Below are 20,397 nucleotides of genomic sequence, written 5' to 3' on the forward strand. Positions count from 1 at the left end.
CTAATCATCCCCTGTCTCTAACTGGCTAAATACCTCTCACCCTTTCAACCCCTAATAGCAAACGTGTGGTGAGTATACTGGTGCAATAATAGCTGCCGTCACATCATTCAGGTGGGTGCTACACATTGGAGGTGGTTGAAGTGGCTTCCCTCTTTCTACGTAATGCGCTTTGAGTAGCAAGAAAACCCCTTATATAAATATAAAGAATTATTATTATTAAAGTACAGATTGTAAACTCTGTGCCTGTGCCGAAAGGACTAAACACCCCAGTGACATGGGACTGGCAGTGTAATAGAGGAAGCTGTGGAGTGTCTATAAGATCATGGATGAAAATGGGCAAGTGTATGATTGATTTGCTGTGTATAATGAGTAAGCAATAAAAACACATCTGCAGAAAGATAGTGGATAGTTATGATATTTGTGAATGGTTACTACATTTATCTTTACAAATGATCCCACACAAGATGATAAAATATGCTATAAACAGAAGATGCTTACATTCTGTTTAAAATAACTTTGAGGTGGAAATTGCAGTCCTAACCACTATGTTATTCACAAGAACCCAAAAATTATATGTGCAGTATTTACAATAAATAAAATAGTGTGCAGATTTTTTTTTCTAGTTTTTGATAACTTCTTTTAACGTTTGTTAATTATTAAGGTTAAGATTAGATTAATCTGGCATCTAACTTGCCATTAGTAATTTAGTGAATAGATTTTTAAATTGGAAGTGTGCTGCTGACATCACAAACCTGAGTGTCTGCTCATCTCAACATTGAGAAAAGTCACAGGCAGAACGAAGAGGCTCTGGAAGTTCTTCATTTTTGCAACATCTGAAAATGTATGAGACTCTGTGGATTGTAAAGTGGGGTGTGTGAAATATTCTTGTAGTCAGCTGTTGGCACCTTGATCCCTAGCACCTGAGGAGCTCAGTTACACCTTATCAGTGGAAAAGCTTCTCCAAAGATGGAAAAGGCAAAGATCCAAAGGAAGGATAAAAGTAAGATGGAAAAATTTAGATCTAGCCTGCCTCCATATAATGAGGAAACTTTGATCACAATTAATTTACTTGACTGAACTGTCACATCTAAATGGGAGTCACAGCATGTTCAGGTACTTTGGCATTTTGGGTACTAATTAAACTTGCTTTTAATATGTGAATGGCGTTCATTTGATTGCAATAGAAACAATCACTTTGCTATTAACACTCTAATGATGAATCATTCTGATCCTGGAATGCTTGGGTACTGTTTGTAGCACAGAGAGGAAATGATTGGGAACAGAATGACAAGGCGCAATGTAGAAAAAACAAAGTCAAGAGTCATTACCTGGAGACCAATTGGGCAGAGATATCAATGCCCAATACAGAAACTAAAAGACTAAGTCCAAAAACACGTGAGAGCAAAAACTAAACAGACTATAAAGCTTGAGAAATTATTCGTAATCTTCATCTTATTATTGTTATTAATTTAAAGCTTTAAAAAACTGAAAAAAAAACAACCCAGCCATTGGAAAACTCAAACTGAGAAATAAATGAATGAATGGATTTTTACTTTTGACAGCTGGCGACTGCAACCAGTAGAACTTTGAAAGGAACAAATTAAAACAGCATGTTCCATTTGTAGATGAGCTGGGTCTGCTGTTTTCAAATGCCTTTAAATGAAAACCTGTGGCACATCTGAATAGATCTAACTAACTCCATCCTACTGCCACCTACAAGCCTGTTGTCAAATGACAGCAGTTCTATTATCCAAACCAGAATTTTTTGTGTGTGTTTGGGAGGTTATGATTTATTTATATTTTTCTTGTCACACATGGGTGACTCCAGATACCTTCCATGGTATGCAATACTATGCCAGGGCAGGATGGGGGAGCTGTTGCTAATGTTCTTATCTTTTCACTACGCAGCTCAGAGAAGGCATCCAATGAGGGCATTTGACCCACCCTCAATGTTTAAAGAAGGGCCCTACCCATTAGAGTCAGAGCCCTATATCTGCGAGTGTCCCCAGAAGGAAGTGTCTTTTTCAGTCCTGGACTTTCATAAGAACAGCTCTCCTGAACAAAACTGCTCAAAATGAGCTGCCAGTTAAGGCAAATTTTGTGGCCAACAAAGCTGAGTTTCTGTTACTGTGGTGCCATTGTGCCTTTTTTTTCCTTTTAAAAAGGAGTGGCACAGTTGGCTATTTTTTGGCATCCCTTGAAGTTACTGTATTTGGAATCTACGTATCTATCTATCTCCTTTATTAATGTATCCTTATTGCTATTCAATAGAAGCAGGTAATTAATTTGCAGATGTATATTAATTTTTTAATCCATTTTATCATTTTAGTAAGTGAATGCATGACAGTAAGTAATGTAGGTCAATATACTCTGGAATGGACTAGCTTTCTCATCAGGCTTGGTTCCCATCCTGTAGCTGATGTAGGCTTTGGCCCAGTATAGTTTTGTATTGTGTTAATCAATAAGTTGTTTCCTTAACTGGAACAGTATCTTCAGACACATTTGTTTCAATTTGGAGCTGCTTAACTATCAAGACTTATTTACAGACGATTATTGTGAAACTATTTCACTTTAGAATCTCAATGTTAAACAAAAATTGTGATTTAAAACAAGTTGTGGAAATTTGTAAGTGATTTCCATTAAATATATTTTCCGAAATCACATTTGTCCATAATACAAACCTCCTTTCACCGTTACAGTCCTGTGAGAAGTCAGTTTATAACAGATGCCTCAATTATCAGAGACCAGACCCAAATGTCCAAGCCAGTTCATCACAGGCACATGCATGAATGTTCCCGTACACAATAAACATTACACCGGGAATCACTAAAGGACACACATAAAGACTATGTAAAAAGAACTCTCCCACATGAACATGGGTAGAAGATGGTAACTCTGAACATATAATGATCAAGAAGGGATGTGTGTATACAGCTTAGAAGCAATAGTGCTAACCACTGAGATTTCACACCATTTTAGAACTCGCATCTACTATTTATTTTAGGTTTAAATATTCCTTAAGCATAATTCTGGATAATTTAAAGTAGAGTTTATACTGTACCTGTAACCCCCATAAAGGAAGACTTCTCCTCACCCAGATAATAGGAGCCCTGGTTAAAAAAATAAATAACATGTACTCAGAAGACATTTAAATACCAAAAGACAGACCTGAAGAAAGAACAATGAGTATTAAAAGTTTTTGCTTTAAATTCAAGCTTAAAAGGTTGCCAGTGGAACCTAAGGAATTTGTCTCAGACTACAGAAGGGTGGTCCTTAGGAAACTACCCGAGTACATTCACCATCCATCCATCCATTTTCCAACCCGCTGAATCCGAACACAGGGTCACGGGGGTCTGCTGAAGCCAATCCCAGCCAACACAGGGCACAAGGCAGGAACCAATCCCGGGCAGGGGGCCAATCCACCGCAGGACGAGTGCATTCACCCTTTACTTCAATTACACAGGTATACATTGAGGCAACTGTTTTGGTTATTTCATAGGATTTATTTAAAGCTTTAGGAAATAAATTCAAGAATAAAAATTATTTGCATTTTCACAACTCATTTTTAGTTGACAATTACAGTTTTTTATTATTTTCATATTGTAATTATTTAAATATCAATTTTATTTTAATGATAGTCTGTTTGAATTTAATATTTTTTAACAGTCTAAGCTTAAAGAAAAGCTTTTTTTTAAAACAGTTATTAACTACTTGCCATGGTTAATAGAATAATTAGAAAATATTTGCTATCTCTTGCCCTATGTGTATCTTCAACACCTTTACTCTGTATTTGCTTGTGTGAACATCTCTTGACCAGCGCCTCTCCTCTCGAGGATGTTTCCGTAAAGCCTGCTCCTCAGAATCTGTCATTTTCGAGGCACTTTTCTCACCTCTTGACCAGTTTTATACTGGATGTTTTTGAGGGCAACTCTCTCTGTATGCCTTGTATGCCTTTGCTCCTCCTTGTGTGTCTCATACTTGCACTTCCTCTTTCATCACATCACCAAAAGCCAAACTGACCAATCGGATTGCTCAGAGGGACTGGACACACAGACCTTAATGTTTTATTATATAGTAGATAATAAGCATTATTGGTACATATTTGGGGACCTGAAAGCACTGTGAAAGCATATAAAATTCCCATGTGAGTGGATCAGAAGAGTCAAGAATTGATATTGGGTTCAGAAGGAATGGCCATCTCCAAAAAAGTTACAGCTTGGAGCCAAAATCATCAGCAGCACTAGCTTGTTGGGCCCAAATAAAGTGCTGCTACCACCGCTTCATATTAAGCTTGGTTTAATGAAGCCATTTATCAAAGCCCTATCAACAAATGGAAGCTGTTGTATGTCCGTCCATCCATCCATTATCCAACCCGCTATATCCTAACTACAGGGTCACGGGTATATGCTGGAGCCAATCCCAGCAAACACAGGGCGCAAGTTGTTCTATGTATTTCTGCTCAAAGTTTCTGGGTTTGTCTGTTATTAGAAATCTGATTTCTGAAACAGAATTTGATGGTGCGACAGATGGCATGGAAAGAAAAGCTTAAGTATCAGTCAAAGAGGTCACCTAAAAACTTAGAAATTACAATAAAGAATTAATTTATAAACATGTTGTGAAATATGTCTTAGTTAGTTAGGTTTAAGGAACTGGGTGTCTCAAAGTTCACTTTTTGGGCTTACATCTGGAATTTGTTTCCTCGAATATCTTGGAGTAGTGATTGAAGAGCAGTGTGAAAGATTCCAATAGGATATCAAGGACATGGAAACGAAGGTACATGGGATGCTGGGATGTCAGTATGATGGTAGACTATGGCTGGATGAGTCCTAGGGATGCAACCAAAAGAAGCTTTGGATCAAAACAAGTGACAAAATTAGAGAAGTCATACACAAGTCCATGAAGAAGTATTCTTCTTTTCTTTACATAGATGTTTAAATATATTAGACTGACTAAATATTTGTTAAATTAATTTACAATGTTGTATACATGAATAATTTGTATAATTTGTTACAATTTAAATTTCCAGTTTTGTACTTAAATGTGACGTGGATGGAAACATTGTAATTATATTTTTTAATATATTCATAAATGCAAATAAACATAACTATTCACAATTAAAATACATTTTTTGAGTTTCATTTTGCAGACCTGTGTTATGTGTTGCTGGACCCTGGGATGTGGTGAAAACTGAGGCCTTGAACTTTGAACATAGTATGGGGGATCCATGGCTCCTAGTAAGTGCTGCTTAGGTATCAGAGTTTTAGGGTGTACTTGGAATGTGGAGGAATGAGGGGAAGAATAGAATAAAAGAAGAATAAAAACATCCACTTCTGATAATGGAAGACACAAACGAGAAGAGGAGTGGTATTTAGAATGAGAAACTGGATGTGAAAGAGGAAAGGCTATTTACAGTAAGTGGTTACAGACAGTGCAGAGAAATGGACAAAATAACCTCTGTATGAACTTTTTAGAGTAAGCAGAACTATATGTTCACCCTTTTGTTTATTTAATAAATATCCATTATCTAGTGTACAGCCACTGCCATTCTGTTTAATACATTTACAGTGGAGTCAAATATTGTCGGTTTGAGAAATATTAACTAAAAACAAATTAAATAGCACAGATAATGAGCCAATGAAAAAATTGTAAGCATTTATTTTGATACATTTTCAGACCTTTTTAGCCCACTTGATTTATATATAAAGTGGGCAACATATACAAAATTACAGAATTTAACAAAGAAACAAACACAAGACTAAACATAAAGTATTAAAAAAAAAAAAAAGAATAAAAACACCAAAGTAAGTTGTCCGTCTTGGCCTGACGTCACAAGTCTAAAATCAGATGTTTCTCCTTGAGAGTACTCAAAATCACTCCCTCAGTTCATGTGCCATCTCTTATCACTTTTTCTGCTTGTGTAACTTGGCTAATACCTTCTTGCCACCCATGGAGCCCTTTGCCCATTCTATGCAGATTTTAAGCCCCATTCTTGAGTCACTTCTATGACCTGGAACAACCTCACATTTTCAACAGGGACAAGAGCGTGCATGTCTAAACCTTTGGTACCTTTAAGAAGTCCAAATCTCCAGGACAGTTGCAGTCTGCCTTTTTAGTGGAGAAGAATGTCCCCATAAACCTGACCCCTTGTGACAAGATGGTTTTACCATCTCTGCTATTTCCTTCTCAACCTCACACTCTTTATAAGAAGGATCAGGTATACTTGGCACCTTAGCTCCTGCCAAATGACCTTCCTCTGACAATCTGAGGAAGTATTTCCCATTCTTTTCCAGGTTGCCCTTATTTCTTCTTTAGCTAAGTGCCCCAGGAAATCAAGTGCCTTCCATCTGTAGAAGCAAGACGGTTTATACCTACTGAGCAAATTATTGGGAGCACCTGTACACCTGCTTATCCATTTCAGTTATCTAAACAGCGAATCATGTGGCATGATGCATAGAATCCTACAGATACAGGTCAGGAGCTTGACTTAATGTTTACACATACAACAGTCCAGTGAGTGGACACAAATGCCTTGTTGATGACAGAAGTCAGAGGAGGATGGCAAGACTGATCGGAGATGACAGAAAGGCTATTGTAACTTGAATAACCACTCTGTCAATCGTGGTGAGCAGAAAAGCACCTCAGAATGCATAACATGTTGACACTTGAGGTAGATGGGCTACAACAACAGAAGACCATGTCAGGTTCCACTCCTGTCAGTCAGGAATAGAAAGCTGAGGCTGCAGTGGGCAATGGCTCACCAAAAGTGGACAGTTGAAGGTTGGAAAAACGTAGCTTGGTCTGAACAATGTCAAATATTTCTGAGGTATACAAGTGGTAGTGTCAGAATTTGGTGATAACAGCATGAATCCATGCACCCAACATGCCTAGTGTCAACTGTTCAGATTAGTGGTGGTGGTGTAAAGGTGGGGAGAGGGCTTTCTTGGCACAAATTGGTCATATTAATAACAGTCAGTCAACCCTTGAATGACATGGCCTGTTTGAGTTTTTCTGTTGATCTTGTACATCCTTTCATGGCCACAATTTGCCAGTATTCTAATGGCTACTTCCAGCTTGGTAATGCACCATGTCACAAAGCGAAATACATCTCAAACTGGTTTCAGGAACCTTGCAATGAGTTCAGTGGCCTTCCAAGTCAGTGGCCTTCTGAACACAATGGAACATCTTTGGGATGTGACAGAATAGGAGATTCTCAGCATGAATGTGCAGCTAACAAATCAGCAGAGATTGCAAGATTCCATTACATCAACACAGAGCGGAATCTCAGAGAAACATTTAATGGAATCAATGTCATAAAGAATTGAGTTGGTTTGGAGAGCAGACGGGGGCCCTACACAGTATTAGTGTAGTGGTCCTAAGAATTTGCACAAGAAGTGCCACTGTTGCTCCAATCTCTTTTGACGGGTCTTGCTGTCCTCTGCTCCTGCTAGCTTTTCTGTCCTGTAGTCTACTAGTTCACTTTACTGTACGTCATATATAAAACATTCTTAAAATAAACCGGTTTTAGTATTTCTCTTGAAAAGTGCATTTGTTCTGAAATTTAAATGTTTTTCAATTTTGTAAACATGTTTTCTGAAGCCTTTTATTGTATTAAATGAATCATTTACTTACCAATTTATTGTTGCTAGTGTATAGTTCTGATTGGAACATCCCCAACTTGAAAATGAACAGAAAAAAGTGAATTAATGAATTATCTTACAGTGACATTAAAAATATAATGATGCCAATTGTAAAGAAGTTCTAACAAGTTAACACCACAAAAACCAGTAAACAAGCTTCTGGCAAAGATTGCATTTTTTTGTGGTAACTAAAGGAAGTTTTGCAAACTTGCATTTGCACGTTGAATTTTCAGACGACGGTATTACATAATGTCTGTAAGGAAATACATTTTAAAAGCAGGAACAAGCCCTGGGTGGGCCACCAGTCCATTTCAAGCTCTATGCAAACACATCTACTTTCAAACGGAAACAATTCAAGTTAACCAACTGACCTGGCAGCATGTTTACAAGTTATAAGAGGAGACTACAGTCAGTAAAAAGAGTGCTTTTTTACTCATTAATGAAGAAAGAGAAGCATTTCAAGATTTGTGATATTACAATATTTATCACATTATTTAACATTTCTACTGTCTGCAGCAAAACACACAGAAGAATACTTATTTGTGTTCTGAGAAGTTCCATTAAAGTCAAGGAGGTGCAAACTGCTCAATTATGTTTTCTGTGATAAGTACAGAAGCAAAACATCATAAGTGGATAAATTGATTTTTTTTTTACAAACACATTGTACAAAGTGTATAATTTTAGGAACATTATGCAAATTAAAAATTGTATGTGATGTTCCAGTCACTGCAACCCTCTAATTGGTGCACTTGATGTTTAATAATTCCTCCTCCACAATGCCGTATGATAACAATATGCACCATTTGGACTTAATGTTTTTATCTCTTTGCAGACTGAAAAACACCTTGTTTTTCAAAAGCAGTTTTTTTCCATAATCAACACATATTTGTTGCTCCTTTTCCTAGATGTGATCTATGTAAAGTTATTTTTTATGTGCACTAAATGATATAAAGTTGCTTAGTCATTTAAGTAAACTATTGTCACACACGTGCATTTAGGAGACAGCTAAAGGGCCTGGGGAACTGTAATACTACACCAGACCAGGGGGTGGCAGAGTGTGCTGACTGTCTCTCTCAGTTTCTTGCAGACCATTCCCGGGAAATCTCACCTGGTTCCGGCACCTCTGATGACGTCACTTCTGGTGCCTCTGATGACATCACTTCTGATTCCAGCACCTCTGATGATGTCACTTCCGGTTCCAAACCAGATGACATAATTTCCTTCCCCAGCCCTTAAAACCACCATCTTACCTCTAAATAATCAGTTCTCTTTTGGACTCAGTCTTGTGAACATCTCTGTTCAAATATTTCAAAAACTTTTGCAGCTGGGAAATAATGTATGGTTGGCTTCCCCAAACCTTTATGATGTCTGGAGACTCATTCTTATTACACTATTTCAGTTCATTAAATGAACAACAAAAGTCTGAAAATTGCCTATTATAGTCCCTCTATATTTAAAATCCAAAGTCTGTCTGTCTATCTGTATGTTTGTCCGCTTTTCACAAGAGAACTGCTAAACGGATTTAGATCAGGTTTGTTCTAGAATTTGCTTGAACATCCCAGTTGATTTTGCAACCTCTCTCATCACACTAAGTATCCCAGTTTACTTGTGGTACCAATTTATTTGCAGGAATCCGAGAGAGATGCAGCGGGCCAAGGGGATGGGATGGGATGGGATGGGATGGGAGGGGAGGGGAGGGGGGCGGGGCGGGGCCCTCTTCACTCACATGCCAGCCTCGGAGAGACCCATACCTCCGCTTAGCTAGCGAACGAGAGAGCTACTTAATGGATTTATAGCAGATTTTTTTTCTATAATTTGCTTGAACATTCCGGTTGATTTTGCAACTTCTCTCATCGTGCTAAGAATCATAGTTCGCTTGCAGGTGCGATATATTTGCGTTAATCCGAGACACAGGCTGTGGGCCGAGGGGAGGGGGAAGCATGATGTCAGGAGTAGGGAGCCAGACAGGGCCCTCCTCACTGTCCTGTTTCACTTCTACATGGACGGCTAGTAGTAAAATATAAATCAAAGTAGTGTTGTCATGCTCAGGTTGCCCACATTCTGGCATCATTCTATACCCAGGAAATCAATAGTCATGACCGACATAGACTAGTGTAATGAGGACACACCAACAAGAGTGGTGCAAAAGTGCCTACGGAAGTTTTAGTCTCACAACAGACAGGTCCCTGAGCCTCAGTGCATTTCTTTCCTGTCTCTTCCCCACTCCTCGTTTGGGTCTCCTCAGCAAGTGTGAAGCACCTGTAAGTGCAGTCATCCATTTAAAAAAGCTTTTGTTTCGAGCCACCTCAGCCAATCACCTCTGGGACGCTAAAGCCCGGCTCTGTCATCCCTCTAACATCCTTTGGTGTCCACTGGACAACCATCAAAGCACTTTGGCCACTCTTGCTCCCTGGATGTTCAACAGAAGTGACCCACCACAGAGTACCATTCCTCTCACTCCCAGCATGACCACCTCCCGAATACCATGCCTCCTGTCTGCCACACTGGCTTGCACTTCTCGATATTTACTCCAATTTGTTCTGTCTAAAAATTCTCTCTCTTGATTTCTCCTATCCTTTCCCTGTTCTTTCTTCCTCAATATTTTCTCTTTTTGCTCATATTTTTTCTACTTGAACTCTTTATGCTCTGTAGGTGTAGGTGCTTTGCTTATTGATCCGCAGAGTGTCAATGAGGAACAGCAGAGCCGATCACACCTGCACATTAACAAGCAATTAGCTAGTTTCCCCACTAAATACCTCACACCTGCATGACTTTCCAGCGTCACGCACCCAAACCCATCAAGTCTGAGTGCACTGTTTTCATTTACAAATTATGCATTTCCAAGGATGACTATTCACTTCACCACAAGTGTTCATTCATGCAGTGTATCTCGAAAGGATCTGAGACCTGAAAAATACCAAACAGTCTCTCTAAGTAGTGTAGTGTTCCTGCATATGCACTCAGCTCTGAGGCTTAAGTACTATCCACCAATTTTGAGAAAGTCAGACTCCTCTACCAGAAGATGTCCCTGGCAAGGTAACTCACCTCCAGATATAAACCATGTAATGAAATGATCCATTATTGATTTTTTTAAATTTATTTTTATTTTTGGCAAAGCTTTGTGTCATTTTTGTATTAATTCTTTGTACTCTTTTAGGATTTTATAGAACAAGGAATCCAAATATGCCACTTGTTTTTGAGTTTAGTAAGTACTGCTTCCTAGATACATCCACAAGTATGTGCTTGGACGCTTCATCATTGAGGTCATTGGGTGTTCTGGGTTTCTCAACATCAGACACCCTCACCCAGGTGACCCAGAGTTGACACCTTGTAATATACTTGTTCCTGAGACTGAGACAGTTTTAGCTACTTTGACGACTTCTTAGATCTTCTTTTAACTGCGCTCTTTCAAGACCTTCAGGACTTGTGGTTCAGTAGCGGCTCTGTCATACTCTAGCTCTTGCTTCCTCCAATGTTCAGACAGAGTGTCATGGAGGTAGTGACTGAGTTAATCTCTGAGGCATATGAGTTGTTCGCTGCTATTGTTTCCCTAACAGCTCTTTGGTGAAGTCAAAAGGAAATAGCTATGAAAGCAGCTTGTTTCCTGGCTCTGTCTCTCTGTTCTGCCTCCTATGCCATTTTGCCCTGCATGTTGACAGTAGCTTCTAATTGATAATGTGATAATCTAGACAGTGTTCAAAGCTCCTGGCATAACTGATGGCTCTTCTGTTCATGGCATAAGTAGTCTTGATTTTCTTCTCTGGCACGTGTACTAACATTTCCGCCCCATATTTCACAATGACTGCAGGCATTGCTTGTAGTCATCTGTCAGCCTCTCCATTCTGTATGTTCGAAATTTTTTGGGCAGCATCTTCCTTGGAGTGTTGAAGTTGCCTCTCTCTCTCTCTCTCTCTGCTAACTGGGGGCCTTTCAACATACACCCGATGTGCTAATATGCCTGGCAAAGGAGTTTTAGGAGCCTTAAGCTTCAAACTGTTCAGAGATTCCATCAGTGCAAGATTATTTGTATATACTGGGAAAATCACCTTACCTATCATAATGTCATCATTGAAGCATATATGACCAGCACTGCAAAATCAGCTCAGCTGGCTGGGTCTATGCACCAGAATACCCAAATCATATTTTCCAATATAAGTTGTCTACAATCAGTTTTGCTGAGGACAGAGACCCCAAGTGACCCTCTCAAATCCCACCTTTCAAAAGGTCCTATCTATACCACTAATCACTTGACATCTAGTCATTAAACATCTCCTACAGAGTCGGAGCTCCCCTGGACATTTTTGCTCATTTTGTGTATCACCAGAATTCAATTGATTTCTTCCAACTGTGCACTCACATATACAGTAGAATAACCCAGAGCTAAAATACTATTTACATTTAGACTTGTAATAATGCACTAATGATTGTTACAAATAGAAAAGCAAAAATAAATAAGTGACAATTCAATTACCATCCGTTTCCTTTTGTGGGATCATCCAATAAGACCCGACATATATACAAAAGGCAGCTTAGTAACTTCAAGGAAAAATTAAACAAACGAATCCTAAGACCTGTAAAGAAAGATAAAACAGTCTGAATTTTATATACAAATTGTAATCAAGCTGAATAGATTGTGTAAAATATATCTTTGTACCAGACAGTCATAAAGCTTATGAAATAAAATCTGTTAAATGTTAAATTAAATGCATAGGTGTATTTCAAACAAACCTTGTACAACAAATAGTGCAAAATATACTACTGCCTGTATAACTGCTATAGCATATGGTATTTATACAGGTATTCTTGTTAATAGTGTAATAATTATTTGTTCCATATTATAAGTATGTTATCAATACTACTACATTCTGAAACTCTCTTAAAACCAGCTTAATTGAATTCAGGATCTTGGGTGGGGGCAAAGCCTATACCAACAGAAATGGGCAAAAAGAAAGAAATATGCCTAGATACTGTATGATGCCAGTACATTACAAGGTCTCTTTAGGCACAAACCAATACAGAAGCAATTTGAAATTGGCAACTGAGGTGACCAGCACATCTTCGAGAATGTGGGAGGACAACTGGAATACTCAAAGGACCTTTTAGACATGGGGAACATGCCAATTCTACACAGATAATGACTGGGTACCAGATTCAAACATGCTGCCTATTGAAAATATACCTACTGTATATATACCTAAATATATACTGTGAGAGCCTGAAATCTTGCTTGTTTGTAGGTGACCAAATACTTAATATACAGTACGTACTGTATATTAAAAATACTGTTTTAATGTTATCTTAACTTAGTAATGTTTGATGAATTTATTAACAATTAATTTTTTACTGAGGAGAAAAATAACTTAAAATATCAGATTTTAAATTTGATCACTTTAGTCCCTGGGATATCCCACCAGGGGGCTTTTCCAATTTCCAATATTCCCAATGATCAGTCACTAACACCCATCCCACACTCTAAAACAAAAATAATGCAAAGCTGCAGTCTTTTACATTTGATGTATTGAATGCCAGGATACAGACCACTTAAAGATTTGGAAAAAAAAAAAAAAAGATAATGCTATGTTATCATTAAGTATATATTTAGGTATTTTCAAACAAACTGACAAAATTAAGAACAAAATAACACTAACACTGTGGATTTTAAAGTATATATAACACTAGTGTTATATAAAATATGAAAAATGTAAAAAATATGATAGCAATTTTACTTTACAAAATTACCTTCTAAGCAAACGGCATAAAGAAAAATCATACCTCAAGCATTTTGATATTTTATCCAATGTATAACTCGATCAAACTCATTTCAAGTTCTGTTGTGCTCTAAGCATTCTCTATAGTAACATGGGTGTCACTCATCATAAAACATTGATCAGCAAAAATGATTAACAACAACACAGATATTAATCCAGGAATAATATTTTTTATAATGATAATAACAAGAATAATTGGCGTTGCATAGGAGGCACAGATGTGGCAAAATAAAATTACATGGAAACTGGACTGCAACTTTCAAAAGCATTGGTAAAGGAATATTTAATTGAAAGTTTAAATATCTTTAAATATCGTGTGGTGCTCCCGATATCTATGCAAAAGGACGAAGGTTCAAGTCTTTAGAGTCCTTGCGAGACATGGATGCTATCCAGTGACCTGAGACGAAGACTGTACTCCTTTGGTACTGTGCGTCTTCGGAGAATCCTTGGGCACCGTTGGTTTGACTTTGTATTGAATGAGATGTTGCTCATGGAGTCCCGAATGAGGCACATTACCTGCATTATGAGGGAGCATCAGTTACGGCACTACGGCCATGTGGCGTGTTTCCCCGAGGATGATCCAGCTCGTAAGATCATCATTGTTGGGGACCCGAGTGGCTGGACCAGGCCAAGGGATCGCCCACGTAACACCTGGCTGTGACAGATAGAGGGTCATTTCTGGAGGGTGGGACTGGACCGCGTGTCTGCCTGGGGGTTTGCAAACCGGGATCCCGAGTTGTTTCGTCGTGTTGTGGGTGCGGCAACACGCTGTACCAGTGAATGCTCCCCAACTTGACTTGACTTGACTTAAATATCGCTCGAATAGGCTTGCAATTAAAACGTAAATTAAAACTCCATAAATATTGTCCTCCATTGTTCTCAACATTATATGGCTTGATTGGTTGCACTGTTTACAATTGTTCCTAGCATGACATAAAAGTTCTCTCGTTAGACAGAAAAAAAAAAAACTCCCTGAGAGTGTGCGTTTATGTGGTGGTGATATTGTTTTCGTTGCGTACATTGGAGAGGATATGGTAAACAATAATAATGGTTTAATGTTTAAAGATAATAAAGATACTGTCACCATTACCATAAGCTACCTCATCGGCTAGAGGGTTAATCAGAGAGCTACCTTTTTAAGAATAAGTTTACACTTCTGCTTAATATTGTTTTTGCTTCACTCGTTGACAGGGAAAAATTTTTGACATCACATGGCTCTTGATGCCTGATTCACTCTGTCGATAGAATTTAATAATTCTTTGCATTTATATAGCGCTTTTCTCACTACTCAAAGCGCTTAGCAATTGCAGGTTAAGGGCCTTGTTCAAGTGCCCAACAGAGCAGAGTCCCTATTGGCATTTACGGGATTTGAACCGGCAACCTTTCGATTGCCAGTGCAGATCCCTAGCCTCAGAGCCATCACTCTACCTAATTTAAAGGCTGCCAGGACTCCAGCAAGTATATAAGACATCTATTTATGAAAGAAGTGTCTGGAGCACATTAAGCTAGATGTTTGTTCTTGATTTATAAACACAGATATGCTAACATTCTTAGTTTCGACAAAGCTTTTAAGAACATGAATTTACAAGAACACCTTAAGCATATGGCATGGCATGCTAATTATAGGCAAGTATATTTTAGTTAAAAAGTTGAAAAAAATGACGATACTTAACATGAATATGGAATATATTCCTGTTGCTGACTCCTGAGATCAGATGCTGCTTCCTACAGAAGTGTCCACATACTTTCAAGCAGATAGACAAATGCCAGTATAAAGTGCCTTTATTAATTTGGGAATCCTATGGCATCCATTAAGGGCTGAGTTAAACCCAACTGCAGCTCTTCAAATGCTGCTTGCTTATTTAACACAGTTAGAGTTCTTGTGAGCCTAAGAGGCCTAGAAACTAAAGGGTTACTAAAAGATTTTCCTCCAGAACTCATTTACAACACATTTATTTTTTATAGAGAACTGTAACCTGTGGAAAAAACAAAAGAAAGCCTGGAAATACAGCCCCACTACTTCATGTTTTACAAGATGTCATGACTTAAAGGCCTATTTCTCCAAGACAGGCTTGCAGACAGACATTGCCACTAGTAATCAAATGTCCCTCTTGACATTTTGAAATTGTCAACCCGTTATTTTGCATCAAACCCCATCAACATCCTGTTCCTACCAGTCCTGGCTCCTTTCTTATGTCCACAGGTTTCTACCTAGACATCCATCAATTAGGATTTGATTCAAAGCACATGTGACACTTATGGCACTTGCCATTGTCAGCAGACAAATTCACGGACGTCCTGCTTAGTAAGCAATTTCAATTTAGCATGTCAGCAGTCAGCATGAATCTGCTATTCTTGGATTTCTATTAGGTTGCATCTTTTTGATTGATTAACTTTTGTTAGTTTATTAATTAAGAATACATACTGGTACGCCATTATATGGGATTTGAATCGCTTGCAGAAGTAATTTGAATAGTCCGGGGAAAAAAAAAATGCAACGACAATGAAAAATCTAATATGAAACAAAAATCGTAACTGAGTGCAGTCTGAATGTAGCATTAATAGCCTGTGGCAAAATCTAGACTGAAACAGAGCTGATGTGCACTTTCAACTAATTTATACCATCATGATTATTGTACACATCTGTACACCCAAGATTACGTAATTCTTAAATCGTACATCATGAATTCAATTTGATTTAGTTAATTTAATGATGTAAGTTAAGATGAGTAATATAAATTAAAATAATAAATACAGTATAAAAGAATATATGAAATTTGAAACCTTATAGTATAAAGAAGTAAGGATTAAGTGAAAATGGCCAAAGAGGGTGGTAAAGATGCTGGCTGCTCTTTACTGCAAAACTATCATGTACAGTAATTGTATTATTATTATTATTATTATTATTATTATTATTATATTATCACACAACTATTTTAGATACACTGTAATTTTAAAGTACAGCAATCAAACGCTCATTTCTGCTCTATGAGCTTTTAAAAAGCATTAGACATTATGTACTGTATACAGTATGCATAATTAAAACAAAGCATCTAAAAGAATAAAATCTTGCAAGTAGGCAAAAAAGTACTCACTTGATCTTTGGTTTTTTATGAAAAACAGCTTCAGTCTCTCTTTAAATGTGTTTTCATCCACATAAAATTCAACCTGCACCCTGAAAAAAAGGCAGAGTCAAAAATGTATTACAAATATATTAAAAACAAATAATTAAAATAATATTTTGTTTTAATTTTAAAAGAAATAATTTCTTTTTATGACTTAATATATATTAAACTGCTGTTCCCTTTTCCAGATCTCTTTACACCTTGCTTCCTGCATTGCCTGCCCCCATACCCCCCAACCCCCCTTCCCCTGGGACTTAATTAAAAGGGTTTGAGAACATGATGTTAGTTTTTGTTATATTTTCAGCTCACCTAAAGAATTCTGTAATTGTATTATGCATGAACAGCCAAATATATTGTGTTAGTTCAAATCATCTCTTTCGGCTATTATCATGGAAACATCATCAGACACTAAGGTCAAGAACTATTTGACACATAAAGAGTGTCATGCATGCACATCTGTGGACCACTCTTTGGGCTCATCTGAAGTATGTACTACAACTCCGGGTCTAGAGGGGGTGGTGACGCTAACCTTTTCGTCTCTTGTTCTCTCCACAGCTCAGGTGAGATTCTTGGTGACGGCGACTGACTCCGCCCCTTGCAGTCTCCGGCCTATAAATCCAGCTGCTGCCAGAAGGAGGTGTTCAGTCATTTATCACACTTACCACAGGACAGATTTCCTTCCTTGAAGTGCTACCATTACGTAGCAATCTTATTTTGAAAGTTCCTTTGTATTGACCTGCATATCAGCCCAAATTTTCATTAACTTTTCTTATATTTTTGTTGCAATTAAACGAAGATGACCAGGTTGGTGCCCCACTTTCCAGGGGTGATGTGCAGTTCCTTTTTCAATCACAAGAGCTTCCTTCCAACTGCAGGCCCTCTGTTTAACCAGTCTCTGATTTATCTCTGTTTCTTCATGATCTCCAAACTGCTCCGTTCAACCTAAATTATGATCAATTCATAACAACTTGCTCTATATTTTATCAGGCATGAGTGCATTATTAATTTTTTGATATATTTGTGTTTTTCTGTGATAAATTATTAGTCAATGCTGCTGTATTTAATATTAAGGTGGCCTCAATATATTAAATATTGTGTCTGTAATTGCATTTACTCTTGTTAAGTCTGTGGATGTAACACCAAGAGTTTGCCGAGCACTGAAATTCAAGTTTGAATTTCTGATGTTAATTTTTTGCATGTATTATAGTCGTCATACATGTGTGCTCAGACTCATTCATAAAGGGAAAAAATTAAATGGGTCATCAAATTGTGCAGAGCCTATGGGTCACAGAATCACACAGTGATTTATATTTAAAAGTCTGCCACAACTTTAAAATTATTAACAAACAAAATTGCAGGAGTTTTTAGCAAGTGTTCATATCCAGCAGCAGTTAAGCATATTTCATTTAAATGTAGGACATGAGTGAAGAAAAAAATAACTTGGGTCTATGGGGCAGGCACAGCTAATTTTTGAGGGACTTTTTGGATATAGCCATTTATATCCCAGGTGTGCAATTCTTTTTTCTTCTTTGTAACAAATTGGTGTTTATTGTGGAGGTTTGTTATCACTTCTAATTTTTTATTATATTACTGTTTTACTATTGTCATGTGCATGTGCTTGGGAGACAGCTTAAGAGCTCTGATGATGGTGAATTTTCCACTGAACCTGGGGTCGGCCCTGTCGCCTAATGCCTTTTCTCTTTCTCCCTATGCAGATCAGATGAGTTACAGCCTTTCCACCGCTGACAGTGTTTCCATTGTCCGCCCTCCTGGACCCTCCCTTTTCTGCCTGGTTCATGCACAGGGTTACTGCTCCAAACAATCACACTTGATCCCACCCACTTTAACGATTGTACTCGATTCACCAAGGGGGTCTGCCCCTACTCCTGGTGGGTTGCAAAGATGCCATAACTTAAAAAAAGTGGGTCTTGACACCAGAATGGTTGAGAAACATTGGTCTAAGTTAATAACAAATAAGAAGCAGAAAATAATCGATCACATAAGTATTCATCCTTTCAAGTCAGTATTTATTAGATGTGCCATTGGCAGCCATGACAGCCTTGAGACTGAGTCCACAGGTTTCTTTCTATGAGCTTTGCACATCTGAACATTGCCATTTTTTCCTATTCTTCTTTGCTATTATTATTTTTTTCTAATAATTATTATTATTATTTTTTTTTATTAATAATTTATTATTATTTTTGATATTATTTCTTTTCTTCTTCTTTTTTTTCTTTTATTCTTCTTTCTCTTTCAGGTACAGCTTTTTTCAAGTCCAGCCACAAAAATTCAGTTGAATTGAGATTTGAACCCTGACTTTGCCATTCCAGGATATTAACATTGTTGTTTTTAAGTCATTTCTGTATAGATTTGTCTTCAGGCTTATGGTTGCTGTCTTGCTGTAAAACAAATCCTTTAGGATTTTGCTGTACTTTGAGGCATTCATTTTTCCCCTTACAAGCCATCAAGAGCCTGCTGCAGGGAAGCATCCCCAGTGTGTGATACTACCAGCAGCGTGCGTCATGGTGGAGATGTTGTGTTTTTGGTAATGTGCAGCATACAAGTATGGGATTTAAAAGGGCTGCCACAAAGTTCAATTTTATTCTTGTCAGACCTGTGGAAGTTCAGCCCAGCCACAGGAAGATACAGGACACACAGAAGTCCCAAAACACACGTTTATTATTTTCTTCACACAGCACAATGCACACAGTGCACAAACCCCATAATGCTCAGTAGTTTTGCTTCTTTCCTTTCTTCTCTTTTTAATGCCACCTCGAATCCTCTCCCGCAAGCTCTGTTCTCTGTCTCCCGACTCCAGGTCCTTGAATGAAGTGAGGTGGTCCCTTTTATGTTGTACCTGGACGTGCACCAGGTACTCGTTGATGACCTTCTTGCAGCACTTCCTGGTGTGGTGGAAGTGCTGCAGTCCAGGGCTTAGCAAATGTCCAGGGGGATATACTGCTCCTCTTCTAGTCCTTCCAGTCACTGGGTGAGCTGGCTAGGCAAGGGTCCCAGCCGACCGTTAGAGACCATAGAACCTTCCTCCAGCTCACTTCAAAGTCTTCCATGTACATTCTTGCAAACTCTAGTAGAGATGTCCTGTGTGATAGTTTGTTGTGGACAGCCCACTCTAGGCAGACTGCCAGCTGTGCCGTATTCTTTTCCTTCCTTAATCCTAACTTTTGTTTTTGATTGCCTTTTCACAGAGTTGCTTGGTGTATTCTTTAGCCTTTATTACTAGGGGGCTTCTCTCGCCAACTCCCCCGGCCTGAGCTACGCGCCAGCCACTTTGCGTCTCTGCCACTCGCGTATGTGGATTTCACTTTCACCAAACAATAAATCTTTTAATTCTCGACGGATACGCCTCTTCATTGGGCAGAAATACTACTTTTCCCTGATGGCAACACTAATTAGATGATCTACAAGTCTCCGACTTAAAGTTTAAATCCGAACAATATATTCGATCTCTTTTTCACTGTTCCATTATTTCACTGAGTAATAATTTCCATTTGTTTGTGCTAATGAGATCTTTACTATAATTTTTTTGAGACTTTCGAATTTTCGTACTTCCATTATTTCTAATCTGCTCTGCATCTGTATCGCACCAACGTTTTTGAATCCTTTACGATGTTCTACTTTGTCATCTACTGTTTGCCTTTTATTTCTGGCCCCGGGCATGGTTAAATCTCTTGGCACAAAGTCTCATCTTGTGGGATGTGAAAGTATCTCTCTGAAAAAGTCACATCTCATCCTAGGATATTTTTATTATAATAAAGAGATGTAGGTTAGGCCACCATAATGACTCGGAACATGTTGGAGCTTCCAGACAAGGTTCATTTATATTATAATCTTATAACTTCTAAAGCC

The 20,397-nt window shown here is 38.1% G+C and overlaps 1 protein-coding gene across 2 annotated transcripts in view; it reads right to left on the bottom strand.

The window, feature by feature from the left end:
• kcnt2 (potassium channel, subfamily T, member 2) overlaps positions 1-20,397 on the bottom strand; it is a 566,635-nt gene that overhangs the window by 473,000 nt on the left and 73,238 nt on the right. For both annotated transcript variants that reach the window (XM_051932499.1, XM_051932498.1), the window contains exons 2-5: positions 16,501-16,580; positions 12,109-12,208; positions 7,630-7,674; positions 3,062-3,110 (exon numbers count right to left, since the gene is read on the bottom strand). In XM_051932499.1, coding sequence (XP_051788459.1) covers positions 3,062-3,110; positions 7,630-7,674; positions 12,109-12,208; positions 16,501-16,580 — 274 coding nt within the window. The remainder of the gene's footprint in view (positions 1-3,061; positions 3,111-7,629; positions 7,675-12,108; positions 12,209-16,500; positions 16,581-20,397) is intronic.

This window comes from Erpetoichthys calabaricus, chromosome 10, assembly GCF_900747795.2.
Source record: "Erpetoichthys calabaricus chromosome 10, fErpCal1.3, whole genome shotgun sequence".
NCBI classification, from domain to species: domain Eukaryota; kingdom Metazoa; phylum Chordata; class Cladistia; order Polypteriformes; family Polypteridae; genus Erpetoichthys; species Erpetoichthys calabaricus.